Source organism: Vicugna pacos, chromosome 9 (genome assembly GCF_048564905.1).
Source record: "Vicugna pacos chromosome 9, VicPac4, whole genome shotgun sequence".
In the NCBI taxonomy this organism is placed as follows: Eukaryota; Metazoa; Chordata; class Mammalia; order Artiodactyla; family Camelidae; genus Vicugna; species Vicugna pacos.
The window spans coordinates 15,838,544-15,858,644 of NC_132995.1; the positions used below are offsets into that span (position 1 = coordinate 15,838,544).

The following is a 20,101-nucleotide window of genomic DNA, read 5'->3' on the forward strand; positions in this document are numbered from 1 at the left end:
GAAGACTATCTGACTCAGGTCTTAACAGGCCCCCAACGTATGCGAGTGGAACACTGAATAGGGGCTGAGGGCGAAGGCAGGGAGAACGAGGAGTAGGCTGCTGCAACATTGCCGTCCGTGTAAGTTGGGCGGGTGGCTGGAGAGGAGTGGTGACCCGAGGTAGAAGTGATTGGATTCTAGATGTGTCTTTCAAGTTAGGCTCACCAGATTTTCTGATGTGGAGGTTGAGAAAGAAAAAAAGGTGACTCCCTGCTTTTGGGTTTTAGCTGCTGGAAAGATGGATGAACCATCAACTGAGAAGGGGAGATTGGTTGTAGAAGGAATTTTCACTGGAAATAGCAGAAGTTTGGTTTTGGCCATGTGGAACTCTGGTGTTCTGGAGACCCCTGGGTGGGGCTGAAGAGTGGGCAGCTGGACACAGTTACGGTGTTCTGGGGCAGCTTCGTTTAGGTTATGAGACACTGAATATACAACTGGCAGACCATATAAGACAGAACTCTGCCCCACAACCTGCAGCAACCTCCCGGGAAACCAACCCCCTTATCTGCAATAAACAACCCAGGAAGCCATCCTGCTGGAAGTTAGACTTGCCGGAAGCCAGATTGCTATCTCTAGTGACAATCCAGATAGTTAAACAATAACTTCTGTAACAGTTATTTCCAAATGACCAGGACTTCACAACTGACAGCTGCTTTAATTTTTGTTCCTACTTCCAGCTTAGCACCAACCAGAGAAAGCCAAATATGCACCCCAGCCAATCACACAGGATGCCTTGCTTCTAGTTAGCCTGCCTCCAGCTTCCCTATGCCAACAGGGCATCCCTGAAGCCTTCCGTTTTTTCCCTACTGCAAAGTTTGCCCATTCCTCTGCCTGCCTTAGAGTCTCTGCCAAAATGTAAGTGGCCGACTCCCTTGCTATAACAAACTCAGAATAAATAGCCTTTGCTTTTTTTATTTGGTTGGTTTTTGTTTATTTTCACAGCTAGAAACATCCAAATGTGCATGGAAAACAAACTTATGGTTACCAGGGGGCAGAGGGGTAAAGAAGGATAAAATGGGTGTTCATATATAGCAGATACACACAACTATATATAAAATAGATAAATAACAAGGTACTACGGTATAGCACAGGGAACTATATTTAATGGCTTGTAGTAACCTGTTATGAAAAATAATATAAATGTATATAACTGAATCACAATGCTATATACCAGAAACTAACACATTATAAATCCACTATACTTCAATTAAAAAAACAGAAAGCCAAACATCCAAAATGTGGCATCTGGTGTATGGACAAGGGTGGAACTGTGTGTCTGATTTAGGATTTAGGAGGATGAAACTTCAGGTCATGGTGGCAGTGACATTAGGGGGAGGAGGGAGGTGGGGTCCACAAACTGAGAACAGAGTCTCTTGCTTGGGTACTTTGTCTGGCTTGTGTGGCATCATAAAGACAGACAAAGGAGAGTTAGTGTTCATGGTGGTGGTTGGGACGGGGGCTGTGTGGAGGGAAAAGTGGATCTGAGGATTGTTTAATATGAGCTGTTGTGGCAACTTATCTGAGGTTTATATCATGTTGCCTAGCTTCAATCTGCAGGGCTTCAGGAAAAGGGCAATTTTAGTTCTCAACGATTCCAAGTCAGAAGGGTGAGAGAAAATTGGAAACGTTAGTTAGTTGTAGCCAGACGTTGGAGGAAAGTAGAAAAATGCAGGATCCAGTCCAATTTTCAGGTAAATAAAAACCTCAATGAAAATTAATAGCACTAGAATCTAATATCCATAGGTGTGTATTATAGTTTCTACTGAAACAAAATTTTTCTTTCTAAAATCACCCTCATTTCTATCAAAGATAGACAAATTAAGACTAATCTGTTTGCAGAATAAGTCTAAACTCAATAAAATTGGCCTGATTATTTCACAAGTCCAGCCAGAATAGTGATTGGCCGCACAGGTCCTTAAATCTGCTTTGGTGGAACTTTTCATAAGGAATTTCTAAATTGGACTTTTAATAGCCTCTTGAGGCCAGGAAGTCATGCCAAAGACTTCTCATCAGACTTATCTATAATACCTATAGATTTGGGTGAATTCCTCTCTTCTTGAGGTTCCCCAAATATCCTGAGGTTCCTGCACCCACCAGGAAGTGACCTTCCTTACTCACCTGGTAAGGCTGCTGGGAACCCTGTAAGCAACGTACCAGGCTGCCTTTCCAAGGGGCTAAACTGGTCCATAAAGTCAACCTTAGTTCCTTCTAGCTGTCTGATCATTCCTGAGTCTACATATGTTTCTCTTATATATGATATTCCAGTCAAAGCTTTGGTAATATAAGCAGTTTCTAATCGTGTCCTATTATAAAGAGAACAGATTCTTATTGAACTTATGCAAATAACGATGTTGCTAAGAAAATAAGAACACTTACTGAGAGTTTCTGAATTCTGGGGACAGATCAGATAGGGAGAAAAGGATAAATGTTTCCTTTCTGCTTGCAAAGGTATAATTTACCAAATTGCTGTGAATCTTAAAAAAAATTTCCTTGCATCTGGAAAACAAAAGGTTAAAAAATCAGTAATATTTTAGACAAAAAGTCATAAAAATTATAATCCTATTCATCAGTTCATTCAATCCCCTGTAATTAATTCTTGTTCTGCTTTGAGTCCATTTCTTCCATTAGTTCTCTTGACCTTGCCTGATGATTGAGGGTGATATTTACAGTGATAATTCCAAGAAGTCTGCAAGGTTTTTGTTAAGGCTCTTATGATTTGCCCAGTGAGGTAGGCACCTTGATCACTGGAGGTTGTGGGAAGTATGCCCCAAGTGGAAAACAAATTTTTTAAAAAATGTTTCATTGCCATTTTGAAAGCATCAGCCTTGCACCAAGGGAAGGCTTCAGCCCACCCAGAAAACAGACATATAATAACAAGAACATTTTGATGACCCATACTTAGTGGCAGTTGAATGAAGTCCAGCCACCGGTGCTCAAAGGGTCCAGAGAGAAGATTTTTCTAGGGTAATGGACCTGACAGGTCAGACATTGCTGATAAGCTGTTTTTGTAACTTTATAGAAATCTTCCTGCCAATGTCTAGTTAAATGCATCTTAAATGCACAACGGTGAGTGGAGGAACGCAAGAAAAAAAGATGAGGTTTGCTAGGGAGCTGGGTAAACCAAGTGGCCATCTTGCGTTTCCTATAACCCTGACCATTTGTTTAATTTACTGCTATTGTTTGCCCATTTTAACTTCTCTTATTCAGGAGCAGACTTTTGCCGTGGTTCAAGGACATGAGGATGGCAAACGTCTGGCAACAAGGGGTCAGTTTCTTTTGCAGAAGCAGAGCAGATTTTATCTCCATGTGCCGCAATCTAGAGACTCTGTTGTTGCTGCTTTTGTGAGAAAGTCAGGGCACTTCCCTGATACTCCAGCTCAGTTCCTTTAGGGTGAGCCTCCATTTTGATGACAGATAACATTTTATGCCAGGACATAGATGACATCAGGAATTTCACATATTTTTTGAAACACTTATAATACATACCTATACAGACACCACATGAAGAAGGCTTAACATGATTTCTTAGTTGACAATGGTTTCCTTGTAATTTAACTTATCAAGTACACCTAATTAGTTTAATATCTCTCTTTTTACAAAGAGAGAGAATAAGTCTTTGAGGTACTTCAGGGATCCTCTGAAATCTCTCATATCTCACAGTTATTTCTAAGTCAAAAAGATTTTGTTTAGAATTTGATTTGGGGGAAGTTTGTCAAAAATGTCAAAAAGGTTTTAAAACAGTAGAATAGGTCACTGTGAAGCAATGCTTAGTTATCCATTTAACCAAAATAACAGTTAAAGACTTCATTGGCAAATAGAGGTTGTGTAGTTCTGAGCAAAATTTGGCTCTTTTAATATCGAGAGGACTAGGTTTACTTAAGTAATCAAAGACCGGATAAGAAAACATAGAACATAAGTGACTCTTTTTTTTTTTAAATTAGGTTTATTTGTTTATTTATTTTTAGAGGAGGTACTGGGAATTGAACCCAGGACCTCATGCTATAAGTGACTCTTGACAAGACAAAAGATCTTTGTTTTTTTCCTAGCACATTACTTCAAGATAAAGAAAAGCCTTTCAGAGTCTCTTTATTATCAAGAGCAGACCAATAAGAAATACAAAACAATTTCTTTTAACAGAGAGAAAACCAAATTCCAATTTTATGCCAGTTTACTTTGATATTAAAACTTATATACTTAATTACATTAATTTCAATCATATTCAGTTCTGACCACACAAAAAATTCCTTTCTGAGGATTCCTTTTTCACAAACCTTCTATAATTTTCTGTGTCCATTTTAGTTGGTCTTTTGTTTTCTTTTCCATTTAGCAATAACCAGCTTTTGGACAAGATCACCTTTTTTTTCCCTTAACAAGAACATCTCCATACCTTATACCTTTTCTTACCCCGAAACACATTCTATCTCTGTTATTGTACCTGGCAGCTTTAACTGCATATATTAATTAGATTTATTAACCCTTTGAAATCTTAATTTTTTTTTAGTGAAAATAAAGACATAAACAATTGTGAATTTTATTAACATTTTGTGGCTTGGCACACTTCAAATACATTTTATAACTTATATGTTGTACTTATAAATACAATAATTACATATAGACACATATGCTACTTCATAGTGCAGTCTTTCAATAAAGCACAAGATATATTTACCAGAGCCAAAGACTTAATTTCTCTGTAATAAGAGGCCATAAGAAGGTATAACCTTAGACTTGCTTAGCAATGAATATTTCAGCACTTTATCTTATTTGGAAATGGTCTAGATAATGAATGAATTCTTATAATTTAATTTAACTTAGCAAAACTCTAAGGGTATAAATTACTAAAGGGATTTAGGAAACTATATAAGTGGATATATCATAAAACAATTATTGTTTAAAAGTTCACCTAAAAACTCTGATCACATTTACATCTACTTAATCTATGTGTTTTTAGCAATCATATTTAGATTATTCAGGAAAATCTGATGAGACATTAAAGCAGTTAGTCATTATCTTAAGTTTGTTTTGTTTTTTGTTTTTTTGCTGACAAACTTCGCAACAGAGACAACATTAGCCCATTGACTAGTAAATCCAGGTAGAACAAAAGTGGTTTATCTCCATCATATTTAATGCTAACTCTGAAGACATACCTGTATTAATTTAACCAGCTTAAAAGTAGCTCTTATTTACTAAAGATTATCCTAGATTGTGTGAAGTTGAAAAACATTTGGGTTATTTTTTATTATATATTTGAGAATTTTTATATAAGTGCTTTTTTATTTAAGCCAATTAAATAGAGCTCTTTTACAAACTAATTTTATCAATACCATCTGGAGGTAATATACACATATAGACAGATACAACCAGAGATCTCATAATTTTCACTTTAAAACTTTAGTCATAAATCAGGTACAATAAAAAACTCACTAGTTTATGAATAACATTTGAAATAAATTAGATTATTTGCTCAGCTTAACCAGTCTTGTATTACTGGTTAAGTGGAGAAGACTTTTAAGATCTGTATTTGCCCTTGGAAAGCAATTCAAGGAGGCTGTGACTTATTAGAGTCTGAGCAAGTGTCCTTTTATCAGAACTGCTAAAGCCTCTTTCTCTCGCTCTTTTTTTCCCCCTGTAATTTCAGGTTCCCCTGATTGAGTTAATCCCGGCTCAGTTTCAGGCCATGTGGGCTGTGTTTACACTTCAAAGACATATAATTTATAAGTTGAAGAAACAATTCTGAAAATATAAGTTTTCTCCTAGGTGTTTTGAAGTATATTTGTCTATTATCATAAATCTTAGGGTAATTATTATTAATTTTTTTTCTTAAGTACAGGACAATTTTGCTCCAATATCCTGATCTATTATAATATCTACAAACGTCTTGAGAGAACTGGATGAGGCCTGGGGACTGGCCAAGCCAGGCGGGCTTTGACTTCTTTCTACAGCTGTACTTCTGGTTTTGTAGAGATTTGCAAGACAAAGACAATTGTTTCTATTAAGCCTTAAATCTTGGCCTCCAGCTGATTCAGTTTCTGATTATTTGTAGGAGGGCCTGGGGAACTGCTGAGGAGATCGGGTGGTTTTTAAGAAGGAGAATTTTTGTTCAATTTTTGTTTTAAGTCTAATTTCTGGGGTTTTTTACTCCCATCTTAATATGGATTCTTTAAGGCTAGTTGTTAAACCTTTTTTTTTCCCTTTTAATTTGATCCTCCTGTGTTTATGAGGAGAGCACTCAAAATATTTTTTCCTTTTAAATATAGCCTATTTAAAGCATCTATCATCTGACCATTGATGTGAAGGATCTTATATTAATTTCATACAGTGACTCAATATATGTTGTGTTACGGCTTAACCAAAGATGCAAGAGGCATCCCACAAGAAGAATATACAGCCCTCACAAGATCCAGGCAGTTCACCCCCAGAGTTAGTCTAAGACAGTAGAACCCCTTTGTTGCTGCAGGTGGTGAGAATGGTGTAGTGGAAACAGTGTCCCCGGTGACCCACAAAAATGCGAGACACCTCCAGCCATAAAGCAGATAATTTATGGTATCAGGCAGGAATGGGACTTTTCCAGCACTAACAATTCAATGAAGGTTGAGATGACAAAGGCCCCTTATGGCCCAGGACTCCTTTTGAAATTCCCCTGAGAGCTGGTATGGCCACCAGATGCACCCCGGTCAGTGCACCTTCCAGATGTCAGAGACCAGAGAGAAAGTGCTCACTGGACCCTAAGCCAAGCTCTCTGGACATAAAACAAGATGGAAGGAAAAACCTCATCTGGTGTTTAGACAGAGGACCCGCAGCAAAGTTTGCCTAAACTGATGCTGGTCTGGAGAGAACCAGTGAGTCCGGGAGGCCGGCTCAGACAACAGATTCAGGGGGCCTCTGCCTGTGTTCTGCCCCGTGGTTCTTCCTCACAACAAACAACACAGCAGACAGAGACAGAGGATGACAGTGACCATCTCTGGGAGGAAAATGATAAAGATTCCTGAGTCACTAATCCAGGGAACCAAACAGCTCCACAAATATTTCCTCCTGCTAATCTAGATTTACAGTCAGAGAAAAGGGACTGTCACCACTCTCCTTTCCGCCAGACCTTGCAGGCAGAGGTCTGGGAGGCCAACTTGGTAAGAAATTTCACCTTCTGCAGCCTTTGTCAGGGGCCCCGGGATCTCTCAGCAGCCTTGGGGCGGGAGGCAGGGTCCAGCCAGCTGCCTGCCTGGCTCACTAGATGTCAGGAACGGGGAAATTGCCCCTCTACCTTTATTTTGAGTTCTTGTGGCTGGACTTGTAAGAAAAATTGACACAAGACAGGTTAAAAGGAGAAAAAGAAACACATTTTAACTTATGCACATGGAAGTCACACAGAAACGGGACCTAAGAGGTTGCCAAAAGCAGGCAGCTTGTATATTTTTAGACAAAGAAACAGTAAATTTGTGAGGAATTAACCGCACAAAGAAACTTAGGTTTTGGGTGCCCAGTTAGTGAAGAATCTAAACAGAGCTTGGGCTTGGGGTAGTAAATGAAAGAAGTGACGAAGTTTGTTTATAGAGGCTTCTTGGCCCCGAGTTCCCTGTCTTTGGTGATGAGGGTGTCTTTCTATCCCCAGACTGAGGGAGTGCACCTTTTACATGAGAGACTCATTTCTTGCTTTCAGAGAGACAGAAAGGAGAGTCAGAGTATCTCTTTTGTGTTGGCCATTTCTTAAGTAACTTTAATTCAAAATCATCAGTATGAGTGGAGGGGCTTCCAGATGGCGGAACAGAAGGACGCGGAGCTCACCTCCCATGAATACATCAAAAACACACCTGCACGTGGCGCAGTTCTCACAGAACACTTACTGAACTTTGACAGAAGGGCTCATACCAGTGGAACTACAAGGAAATCTTCCGGAAACTGGATAAGCAACCCAGGGAACTATATTTAATATCTTGTAATAGCCTATAATGAAAATGAGTATGAAAAGGACTACGTATCTATGTATAACTGAATCGCTATGTTGTACACCAGAAATTAACACAGCATTGTAAACCAACTATACTTCAATAAAAAAGATAATCAGTAACCAATGCCATTGAGGCACATTCTGGCGTGGCCTACCCTGGGCCCCAACAGTGCCATGTGCAGAGCAACGATGTGGCTAGCAACAGTGGGGTTGCAGTGGTGAGGGCTAGAGTTTGGGGAAGGCGTAGTCCTAAAAGTGCTATGCATGTGGGGAGTGTGTGTGAGCTGCTGGCCCCAGGGCCCTGGTACTGGGGATTAAAGGAGAAGACTGAGCCCCTGTTGGTTTGTATCTGGGAGGCATGACGTTGGTGATGTTAAGGGCCCTGCCCTTCAGGCCCAGAGCTTAGCTGGTGTCTCTCTGCCCACTCCCTGGCATTGCTGTGGGCTGACATAGCAGTCGTATAAGGTGGGGAACCAGGGCCTGGGGTCCTCTCTGAGTCGGGGAGCTGGGGAGGAGGGTGAACAGGGGATAGACAGGGAGTCCTGAGGAGAGAGGCTGATCATGGAATGAACTGTCCCCTCATGGCAGGGCTGTGTGACCTTTGAGGACGTGACCATTTACTTCTCCCAGGAGGAGTGGGGACTCCTTGATGAGGCTCAGAGACTCCTGTACTGCGATGTGATGCTGGAGAACTTTGCACTGATAGCCTCACTGGGTAAGCCTTTCACATCCACTCAGGTGTCCTGAGCACATCATTTTCGGTCCTCTTTTCTGAAGAGGCAGCTCCTTCCTTCTCACAGCTGGACCATAGGCCCTGCTTCCTTCCCACTTCCTGGTATATGTTTTTTGGGTTCCAGAGTTGAGCTGTGTGCAGGGTCCCATGCTCTCCCCAGACAGCCCCAACACCTGCTGCCCTGAAGTCTTACGGGGAAAGGTCCCAGAATGAAGTCTTGCAGTCAGCCCGGCAGGTCCCACCTGACTCGGCCGCTGCCCGCCTGGGTGATTGTCCAGATCTATGACAGTTCTATTCGGCTCCTTTCCTTTAGCTAACATTTCCTAATCCTGAACGCCAGGGATTCTAGGCACTAACGTGGTTACCACTTGCCATGACTATTGGGATGTTCCCTCCAGACCTCCCTTGTGTGTTACTTCTGTAGTATTTTGTTTTCTTTCCTATGACCCGTTGTGGGGTAGTTCACCTGGGCAAGAGCTGGCCCCTTACCTGCCCTGTGTTTCCCTTAGGACTTACGTCTTTCAGGTCCCACGTAGTGGCCCAGCTGGAGATGGGGGCAGAGCCCTGGGTTCCCGACCAAGTGGACATGACTTCAGCCATGGCAAGAGGGGCGTATAAAGGGCCTGGCTCGGGTAAGTGGGAGGTGGGGGAGAATGTGATGTCACTGCTGTCTTCAAATCATACCTGCAACTTTTCTCATGTTCATCATTGTTTTGGTGCCAAGGCCAATGGGCTTTTATCTCTTCTACCTTTCCTTTCCTTTCCTTTCCTGTTCTTGACAAGTTGCCCATTCTTACTCTAACACCAGGCCCCAGACTGTGCCCCACATTTCTGGCCTCCACGTCTCACTCTTTCCACAGCTCTCTCCAACGTGGGTCTACACTTGGTATGTTGTGACATGTGCACATTTCCTCTGATAGTCCCTGAACACCAGTTATCCAGTTGCAGTCAGATTTTCCTGGGCCTGGATGTACCCTTCTGCACAGCCCTCATGGGCTACAGCAGCCAGTGCCCTTTGAAAAGCCTTTATAGAGAAGTGAGTTGGAGATCTGCCTTTCCACCTGATACTGCACCCTCGTGTCCTTGCTCCTGGGAAGTCTCCCTCTATTCTGTGACCTTACCAGGCACAGTACTGTGGAGAAGACCATACCTTATCCTGACCTCAGGCCTCTTATCTTGCCAACAATCCTACGGACTCATTCTTGGGTCAGACTTGCATTTGTGATGGGGTTGTTTCTGCCTATAAAAATTAACGTGAATTTCACCAGCACTCTCTGCTTTCAGACTTTTGCCATGGAAGAGACAGTGAGGAGTCACCTTCTGAACTTTGTGTTTCTGTAGAAGTGTCACAGGACATGAATCCCAAGGCAGCACCATCCATCCAGAAGCACTACCCCTATGACACGTGTGGCCTACACTTGAAAGACATTTTGCATCTGGCTGAACACCAGGCAACACATCCCAAGCAGAAACCACATGTATGTGAGGCATACAGGAAGGAGTTCAAGTTCATTGCCAACCTTCACCAGCAACAGATGCAGCAGAATGGAGACAAGCCTATTGGAAGGAAGGCAGGCAGGGCCGCGCTTGTGAAGGGCTGCAGCGATGACACATCAAGGAAACCTTTCCCACTGAGGGAGGGCGGGAAGGACTTTGTGGCCAGATGTGGTTTTCTCCAGCGTCAGGCCCCTCCCAGTGTCTGGGAGCCACACCACAGCTCCGAAGGCGTGGTGGATTTTCCCACTGTGCAATGCCATAAGAAGTGCAGTGAATTTGAGAATGCGCTCAGTGACAAACCCTCACTCGTTCAGCAGAGAACCCCCACTGGAGAAAGGCTTTATGAATGCAGCAAATGTGGGATATTCTTCAGCTATGCCGCCGGCCTCTTTCAACACCAGAGAGATCACAATAGAGGAAAGCCTTATGAGTGTTGCCAGTGTGGGAAATTCTTTAGCCAGCACTCCAGTCTCATCAAGCATCAGAGAGTTCACACCGGTGAAAGTCCTCACGTGTGCAGCGAATGTGGGAAATTCTTTAGCCGAAGCTCCAATCTCATTCAACACAAGAGGGTTCACACTGGAGAGAAACCTTATGAGTGCAGTGAGTGTGGGAAATTCTTTAGCCAACGCTCCAACCTCATTCATCATAAGAGGGTTCATACTGGTAAAAGTGCCCATGAGTGCAGTGAATGTGGGAAATCCTTCAACTGCAACTCCAGCCTAATTAAACACTGGAGAGTTCACACTGGAGAAAAACCTTATAAGTGCAACGAGTGTGGGAAATTCTTTAGCCACTTTGATGGTCTTGTTCAACATCAGATAGTTCACTCTGGTGAACGGCCCTATGGGTGCAGCGTATGTGGGAAAGCCTTCAGCCGGAGCTCTGACCTCTTGAAACATCAGCGAGTCCACACTGGTGAACGGCCCTATGAGTGCAATGAATGTGGGAAATTGTTTAGCCAAAGCTCGAGCCTCAATAGCCATCGGAGACTTCACACTGGTGAACGGCCTTATCAGTGCCCTGAATGCGGGAAATTCTTTAGCCAACGCTCCAGCTTCAATAACCATCGGAGACTTCACACGGGTGAGCGGCCCTATGAGTGCCTTGAATGTGGGAAAACCTTCAGGCAAAGTTCAAACCTGAGGCAGCACCAGAAAGTTCACAAACCAGATAAGCCATATAAGTGCAGTGAATGTGGAAAAGCCTTCAGCCAAAGGTCTACCCTCATCCGGCATCAGAAAATTCATGCTAGAGAAAGGAGTTCAGAAAATGTGCTCTCTCCTTCTGCAACACAGCGGCACACACTAGTGATTAGCTCTGAGAATGGTCTTTATGAGGAGTTGTCAGCCAGAAGTTGAACCTTGTTCATCCAAATATCTACGCTGAAGAGATTCCCAGTGGATGCTAGATGTGTTGTAAGCTTTCTGGATCAGGGTTTTATTTTCTGACCACAGACTTTGCCAGAGTTTTGTCACTGCTAGTGTGGTGGCAGAAGCCATCTACCCACCGGCAGGTCTCCAGAGTGTATGTCGGCCACTCCCCATGCTCAGGCCTCTGTGTCCACTTCCCAAGAGGGAATGGTGAGTGGCCTGAGGCCACAGGAAGATGTCATCCCTCCCCTGTGGACATGACCCGTCTTTGACCATGAAGACTTGAACTGGGTCCTACTGGCAGCTTGCAGAAGTTTCCCTTTTTCGAGGACATTGTTGATCATGTATGATGCTCATGATGGATTCGTCCAGTTTCCACATTACCCATCTCAGCAACTGTTTACTTAACATTGCTCTGGTTTGAGTGATAATAAGAGCCTTATTGATAAAGCCACCTTTAATCTCCTGTGGTCTGATAACTGTGTTGAGTGGGTTGAAAATAGACTTAAGGTCTACCAAGCTAAAGGGGTCTCCTAGTTTATTGCCTCAGGGAGGAGCAGGATGACAGAGAACAGCTCTCAGTCCAGATCTGGGCCTCACTTGTGTTGCTACCCAAGGCCTCCTAGGGAAGTTTGCAGGGCTTGTGGACCTAATGTTGTTGTCTGAATGGCATGAAATTTTGTGGACTAGAGATTACCCTGAGGAAGGGGAGGTTGTGCAACCTTCAGTGCATCCGGAAGCAGCGTGATTTGGGCCCTTTGTTTCCTGAAGATGCCTCATATTCCCTAGCACTGTTAAACAGACACTGTTTACCTGGCTCCTCCCAAGGAATCATATGCCTTGATGTCTAATATCCAGTCTGTGTCACCAACTGTAAGACTTAACTGGGCCCAGCTGGCAAACTGGAGGGGATGTACCTGACATAAAAGTGCATCTCAAAAGGTTCCCTTAAGTGTGACTGTGCAGGGTTCAGGATTTGCAGAAATTCTCAGGACCTTCAGACCTCTGTCCTATGACTAAGGTCATTGGGAGAGCAAATAATCTAAAGGTTTAGTGGGTTACCACAGGCTCTCTGCATGATTCATGTCAAAACCATTGCTGTGTTGGCAGGAAAATGGGGACTATGAAGAGGTCGCTTCTCTGTGCCAGGGATGAGGCATTTGTGGCACACCCAGCCATCTTTGCTGCCAGTGCATGAGGAGAGAGGCAATAGAGTCAATGTGGGGTTGCCAAATCTTCTAGTTTTCTAAAAGGAGTGGGAGATCAGATTTTTATGTGTGACAATTTCTTTTAATGCTTTGTTGAGATATAATTTTCATGCAATAATTGGTTGTACATTTTGATGTGTATAGTTTGATAAGTTTTTAAATATGTATACACTCAGGGAGTCGACACCATAATTATGATAATGAACTTATCCATCACCCAGAAAGCTACCTCGTGCCCCTTTACTATTCGTTCTTGTCTTCCTCAGGAAACCATTAGCGACATCCCAAGGAAACCACTGATCTGTATTTTTTTCATTATATTTTCACTATATTTGTATTTTTTTCACTAAGCTTTGTCTTTCTCAGAATTTTATATAATTGGAATCATAAAGTATTTATATCTATTTTTGGTCTGTTTTCCTTCATATAGTATAATTGTCTTGAGAATCATCCATTCTATATGTATAAATAGCTCATTCCTTTCACTGAGTAGTGCTCTATTGAATGAATACCACAATTTTTATGCCTTTTTTTTAATTTAAAAAATCTTGTAAAATAAACATAACATAAAATTTAGTGTCTTAACCATCTTTCGGTTACAGTTCAGTGATATTAAGTACAGTCATATTGTGCAACCATCACCATCATTCATCTCCAGAGGTCTTTTCATCTTTCAAACCTGAAACTAAACCCATTAAACAATAACTCTCTATTTCCCCTGCCCAAACCTCTGGAAACCACCATTCTACTTTCTATAAATGAATCTGACTACTCTAGGTACTTCATATAAATAGAGTCATATATTTGTCATTTTGTGACTGGCTTATTTCACTTAGTATAATGTCCTCACGGTTAATCCATGTTACAGCATGTGTCAGAATTACCTTCCTTTTTAAGGCTGAATAATATTCCATTGTTGTGTATATGCTATATTTTGCTTATTCATTCATCCCTCAAAGGATACTTGATTTACTTCCACCTTTTGGTTGTTGTGATTAATGCTGCTATGAACGTGAGTCTACAGGTGTCTTTTGAAACCTCACTAACACTTGTTTTTTTGAATAGTATCTATCCTAATAGGTAGGAAGCCATTTCTCATTGTCGTTTTGATTTGTAGTTCTCTAATGACTCATGATGGTGACTATCATTTCATGTGCTTATTGGTTATTTGTATATCTTCTTTAGGAAAATACCTATTCAAGTCATTTCCCCAGTTTTGAGTTGGCTTGTGTTTTGTTGTCATTGAGTTTTAGGATTTCTCTATATGCTGGATATTAATCTCTTATCAAATGTGTCATTTGCAGATAATTTCTCCCATTCTGTGGGTTGCCTTTTTACTTTGTTGATAGTATTTTCTGCTGTTGTTGGGTAAAGTATTATGTACAATTCTGTTAGACCTAACTGGTTTATTCTGTTATTCAAGTTCTCTATTCTCTCTTTGATTTTTTCTTTCTTTCTTTTTTTTCCCCCCTGTTTGTTCTATCCATTATTGAGAGTTAGGTATTAAAGTCTCCAGCTATTGTAAAACTGTCTATTTAGTCCTTTAATTTTGTCCACTTTTGCTTCGTATATTTTCTTGGTCTATTATTAGGTGCATAAATGTTTATAATTCTTATATCTTCTTGCTGTGTAGAACATTTTATTGCTAGATGAAAATGGCTTTCTTTGGCTCTTGTAACTTTTTTTTTTTAACAAAGTCAATTTTCTCTGCTATTAGTATAGCCACCCTTACTCTCTTTGGTTATTATTTTCATGGAATATGTTTTTCCATCCTTTTACTTTCAACCTGCTTATGTCTTTGCATCTAAAGTTAGCCTCTGTAGTCAGCATGTAGTTGGATCATTTTTTAAAAAAAATCCATTCTGTTAATCTCTGTCTTTTGATTGGAGAGTTTAATCCATTCACATTTAAAGTAATTCCTGATAAGGATGGATTTACTTCTGTCATTTGCTATTTGTTTCCTAAATGCCTTGTAGCTTTTTTTGGTCCCCCATTTCCTGCACTACTGTCTTCTTTTGTTTTTAATGTTTTTGATGTGAACTGTTTTAATTCCCTTCTCATTTCCTTTTGTATATATTCTATCTTCTTTGTGGTTACCATGGGGATTACATTAAATATCCTAAAATGATAACAACTATAATTTGGATTTATACCAGCCTAACTTCAATAACATACAGAAACTCTGCTCCTTTGCAGTTCCATCCACCCCCAACCCTTTCAGTTACTGATGTCACAAAATTACATCTTTATACATTGTATATCTAGAAACATAGACTGATAATTTTTAATGTATTGTTTCCTCAAATAACATAGAAATTTTAAAATGGAGTTACAAACCAAAGTTACAACAATACTAGTTTAAAAAATTGCCCATGTATGTACCTTTACCAGAGATCTTTATTCCTTCATATGGCTTTGAGTTAGTCTAATGTCCTTTTATTTCAACTTGAAAGACTTCCTTCAGCATTTCTTGCTGGGCAGGTCTAGTGGTAACAAACTCCCTTAGCTTTTGTTTATCTGGGATTTCTTAATTTTCCTCTCCCTTTTGAAAGACAATTTTGCCAAATATAGGATTCTTGGTTTTTTCCTTCAGCACTTTGAACATAATATGTCCACTGCTTTCTGGCCTTCAAGGTTTCTGATGAAAAATCTGTGGATAATCTTATTGAGTATCTTTTGAATGTGACAACTCACTTCTTGTTTCTTTCAAGATTCTTTGTCTCTGTTTTAGGGCATTTTGTGAGCTGTTTTGATTTGGGTCCCTTTGAGTTCATTCTTGGGGTTCATTGAGCCTTTGGGATGTTAGTATTCATATCTTTCATCAAAATTGGGAAGTTGTCAGTCATTAATTTTTCAGGCTATCTCTCTGCCCCTTTCTCTCTTCTGGGACTCCCACAATGTGCATGTTTTTCCTTTTGAAGGTGTTCCAGAGGTACTATATATTCTGTTCACTTTTCTTTAGATTTTTTTTTCTTTTTCAATTTTCCTATCTTGAAGTTCACTGATTCTTCTGTTTTCTCAAATCTGCTTTTCAATCCCTCTAGCAGTTTTTTTTTCCAGTTATGGTAATTTTAGCTCCAGAATTTCTTTTTGGTTTCTTTTTATGCTTTCTCCCTCTTTTGAGATATTTCCATTTTGTCCATATATCATTTTCTTTACTTTCTCCATGTCCTACCTTAGTTCTTTGATTATCTACAAGTCAGTTGTTTTAAAGTCTGTCTAGTAGATCTGCCACCAAGTGTTTTTAAGGGACAGTTTCTGGTGATTTATTATTTTTCCCTGGAATGGGCCATGCTTTCCTGTTTTTTTGTATGCTTTGTAATTTTTTGTTGAACAGTAGACATTTGAATGACTAACTTTGGAAATCAGATTCTTTACTTTCCCCAAGGTTTGCCATTTTTATTCATTAAAAATTTAGTTGTTGTAGGCTATTTCTGCTGGTGATCAACCTTAGGTGTAAATTTAAGGTCTTCTCAGGCCTTTTCCATGCCTTTCCATGTACAGTGACTTTCTAAGTTCCTCTGAATATGTGATTGCTTTGGAATGTCTTAGCCCTAAAAAGCTAGCTCCCAAAAGGAGAAAGGAGAAAAATGAAGCAGGGAATATGTTCTGGTACCTTAAATCCTCTGGAAGTTGCTTCAGCTGAAGAGGGAGGGGCTTCCAAAAATGGGATGATGATTACACAATTGGCTGCCCACTTCTATGTCTTCACCTCTGCAATCAGAAGCAGCAATAGATCAGAGCGCATATCCTCAGCATTTGGAGAGCAGCGTTTCACCCAGGTTCCCACCAACTGCATGCATGCTGTTCCAGGGACACATGCACAACAGCCTGCCACATGGCAAAGGTATGGGGGAGTGGGTAGCTACTACAGTGCTAAGGGCTGGAATTGACCAAAGTTAACTGCAATTTACTGCCTAAGCCTTCCTCTGAAGTTGTAAGCTTTTGAATAAACCACAGAGCTCCAAAACAGTTATATGAAGCACATTCTGTCAGTACAATTGTTGTCCATTTGGGGACATAAATTCCTGGTGCTTCCTGCTCTATTGTCCTCCCAGATTCTTTAGTCAAATGCACTGCAATTTTTTTAACCCTTCCTTCTACCAAATGACATTTGGATTTTTAGCTATTGCAAATGAAGCTACTATGACCATGAATTTACAGGTCTTCATGTGGGCCTATGCTTTTGTTTCTCTTGTTAATATGTAGGAGTGCAATGCCTTCATTATAGGGCAGCTGAATATTTCAAATTTTTGCAAATTGCCAAATTGCGTCCTAAAGTGGCTGTACCATATATGATTCATCCAGCACTGACTCCAAGTACCAGTTCTTCCATGTATTCACCAACAATTGCTATGCTCAGTGTTCTTAATGTTTGCGATACTAATAGGCATGTGCTAGTAGAATCTCATTGTGGTTTACCTTGAATTTTCTCTAATGACTCATAATTTTGAGCATTTTTTATGTGTTTATTTTCCACTCATATATCTTCTGTGGCAAAATGTCCATATTTTTGGTCAATTGTAAAAATGAATATTGGTTGATTTTTTATTTTCATTAACAGGAATATAATGAAACAGCAAAGAAATTCGTTGGAATGTCAGTCATTTATCAATGATGTCAGTAATTTATTTGCTTAATGGGGTAAAAATTTTTGAATACTGAAAGATTATTTTCTCACAATTCTGTGCTGTTCCCAGTGGAAAACTACAAACACAATATATTTTTAAATTTAATCTGAGTTAGTCTCTACTTTCTTACATCTTCACAGCCAACGAAACAATAAACTAAGCTCTGAGTTGTAATGTTTACCACACAACCAATTTCAAGCTGCGACACGATGTCTCTGAATGTGAAGCTGGGGAAAGCTGCACAGTAGCACACCCTTGTGTTCTGTTTCTACATATAGATACATTAAATAAATATAATTAACCTCAAAGCACAGATAACAGTAAAATACAGTAAAATAATGAATGGTGAGTTTTGAGTATCTATTAGCTTAAAAAAAGCCCCACCCTTCCTCAAGTCTAAACTACACATATTTAATATGTATAATTTGATACATATTTATACCTATGAAATTTAAGGTTTCTTGAGCCCTTTCTTTGAGTCCTTCTGTACTCATCCATCTGCAGGAAACCACTGATCTGCTTTCTGTTGCTATGTATTTGTTTACATTTTTTTTCAAGAAAATTACATTAATCTGGGGGCAGTTTAGGTAGGCAGTTAGGGTTCAAGATTCCCTATGAAATTGCAGGCAAGCTGCCTACTGGGGCTGCAGTCCCTGAAGACTTGCCTGAGGCTGGAAGTTTCAGTTCCAAGCTCTTCCCCACCAGCTGTTGACAGGAAGGTTCAGCTCCTTGCCACATGGGTCTCTCCATAGGGATGATCATGATGGATTCTCTGAAATACAGCAAGATGGATTCTCCCAAATAAAGCAAGTGATTCAAGAGCAAGAAAGCGCACCCAAGAAGGAAACCGGTGTCTTTGATAACCAAAAATTGGCGGTGATTTGCCCTTACTTTTGCCATATTATTTGGTTCACATAGGTCAATTCTGGTAAAATGAGAGAGGGCTGTACAAGAGTGAGGGTACTGAGAAGTAGGAAGTTGGGGGATCATCCTAGACCCCCCCAACAATTGTATATTCTACCTTTTTTAACATTAATTTAAAAATATCAAACCTTGCATTTCTTGGATAAACTCTACTTTTTCTTGATATGTTCTATTGTTGGATTTGATTTGCTAAATGTTTATTCCGGTTCTGCATCTATGTTAATGAAGGGTATTGGTCTATGCTTCTTCTGTAATACCTTTGTCTGGTTTTTGGTGTCACTGAAATGTTACCTTCACAGAGTAAGGTGAAAAGCAGTTCCTACTTTTCAATTTTTTGGGGTAGTTTGTGTACAATTGGTATGGTTTCTTTAAATGTTTAGTAGAACCCACCACTGAAGCATTTATGCCTGAAGTTTGCTTTGTGTAAATGTCTGTAATTCCAAATTTAATTTCTTGAGGAGGTGTAGGACTCTACAGGTTATCTTTTCTTATGTGAACTTTAGTCATTTGTACCTTAAAGGAATTTTTCCATTAAATTTGTTATCCATTTGTTTGGTATAAATAGATTCAAAATTTCCACTTATTCCTTTTTCATATTTGTATAATCTATAGTGATGTCTCCTTTCTTATTCTTGGTATTGGCTAGAAGTTTATCTAGTTTATTATTCTTAAGGCTTTTGGTTTCACTGATTTTCTCTACAGTTTATTCAGTTTACTTCATTGATTTCCATTCAGATCTTTATTTCTTTTACTTTCTTTGCTTTTCTCTTTTCCTCTATGTCCCTCCTCCCCAATTTTAGGAATATTTCCTGAACATTACCTTTCAACCTCTCTACTGAACACTTTAAAAATATACATTCATTTTAATGTTCAATAATTCTTTTCATTCTTGTATTATTTTGAACAGAATCTTGTTATTTCATGGATGCAACGTATTCTCATATTCCCTGACAATACTTAAAATTCAACGTTTTCTTCCCCTGCAGTTTTTACTCCATATTTCCTCTATTATTTACTTTTTCTTATTTTTCAAATATCCAGTGATCCATAGCTATCCATTTATATTTAAAAGTCCAGCAATGAACAATTGATTTGTAGCTCTGCTTCAAATTATGCCACAGTTATGATTTTTGCCATCATTTCATTGTGATTATGCCAAATATCAGTATCCTTGGGCATATTTCAGGGGGTTCGATAGTTTCCTCAGAGAGGAAACACTGAAACACCATCCTAATGAGTCCTACAAAGTGGCAAAATGGAAAAGACAAATAGAGACATAAAAACTCATATGATAGTGTGGGTGGCCATCACGTTAGGGGAGAGGCTGGTGCTGTGAACATATTGGACTCACTGCTATTGCCTGGTACAAGATGAACACTATGGAGCCCAAAACATAGTGCCAAAGAAGGAAAACAGAATTCATAGCGTGTGGTTATAAATTGATCAGAACCTATTGATAAGTCTCCATCATTATTCATATTTTTTTCTGATACATCTAGTCTTCCTTGGGCCAGTAATAGGCACAATGATATTTATCAGGAGATGGAAGATTCATTTTTCACAAGGCTGTAAAGGCAATTCAATAGAGAAAGGATAATCTGTTCAACAATGCTGTTGGAACAACTGAATATTCACATGCAAAAAAATGAACCTCAACCTGTAACCTCACATCTTACACAAAAGTTATTTCAAAATGGATCATGGATCTAAATGTAAACTGTGAAACTATAAAACACCAAATGCACTATCCATAA

The 20,101-nt window shown here is 39.9% G+C and overlaps 1 protein-coding gene across 5 annotated transcripts in view; it reads left to right on the plus strand.

The window, feature by feature from the left end:
* ZNF792 (zinc finger protein 792) overlaps window positions 1-13,406 on the plus strand; it is a 31,878-nt gene extending 18,472 nt beyond the window's left edge. The window contains exons 2-5 of one of the 5 annotated variants that reach the window (XM_072967237.1): window positions 717-894; window positions 8,570-8,696; window positions 9,224-9,346; window positions 9,999-13,406. In XM_072967237.1, the coding sequence (XP_072823338.1) occupies window positions 8,663-8,696; window positions 9,224-9,346; window positions 9,999-11,572 (1,731 nt within the window). In that variant the 5' untranslated portion in view covers window positions 717-894; window positions 8,570-8,662 and the 3' untranslated portion in view covers window positions 11,573-13,406. Of the gene's footprint in view, window positions 1-716; window positions 895-8,569; window positions 8,697-9,223; window positions 9,347-9,982 lie in introns of those variants that run through there. The other 4 variants (XM_072967235.1, XM_072967236.1, XM_072967238.1 and 1 more) reach the window with 4 other exon arrangements.
* Window positions 13,407-20,101: the final 6,695 nt, after the last annotated feature.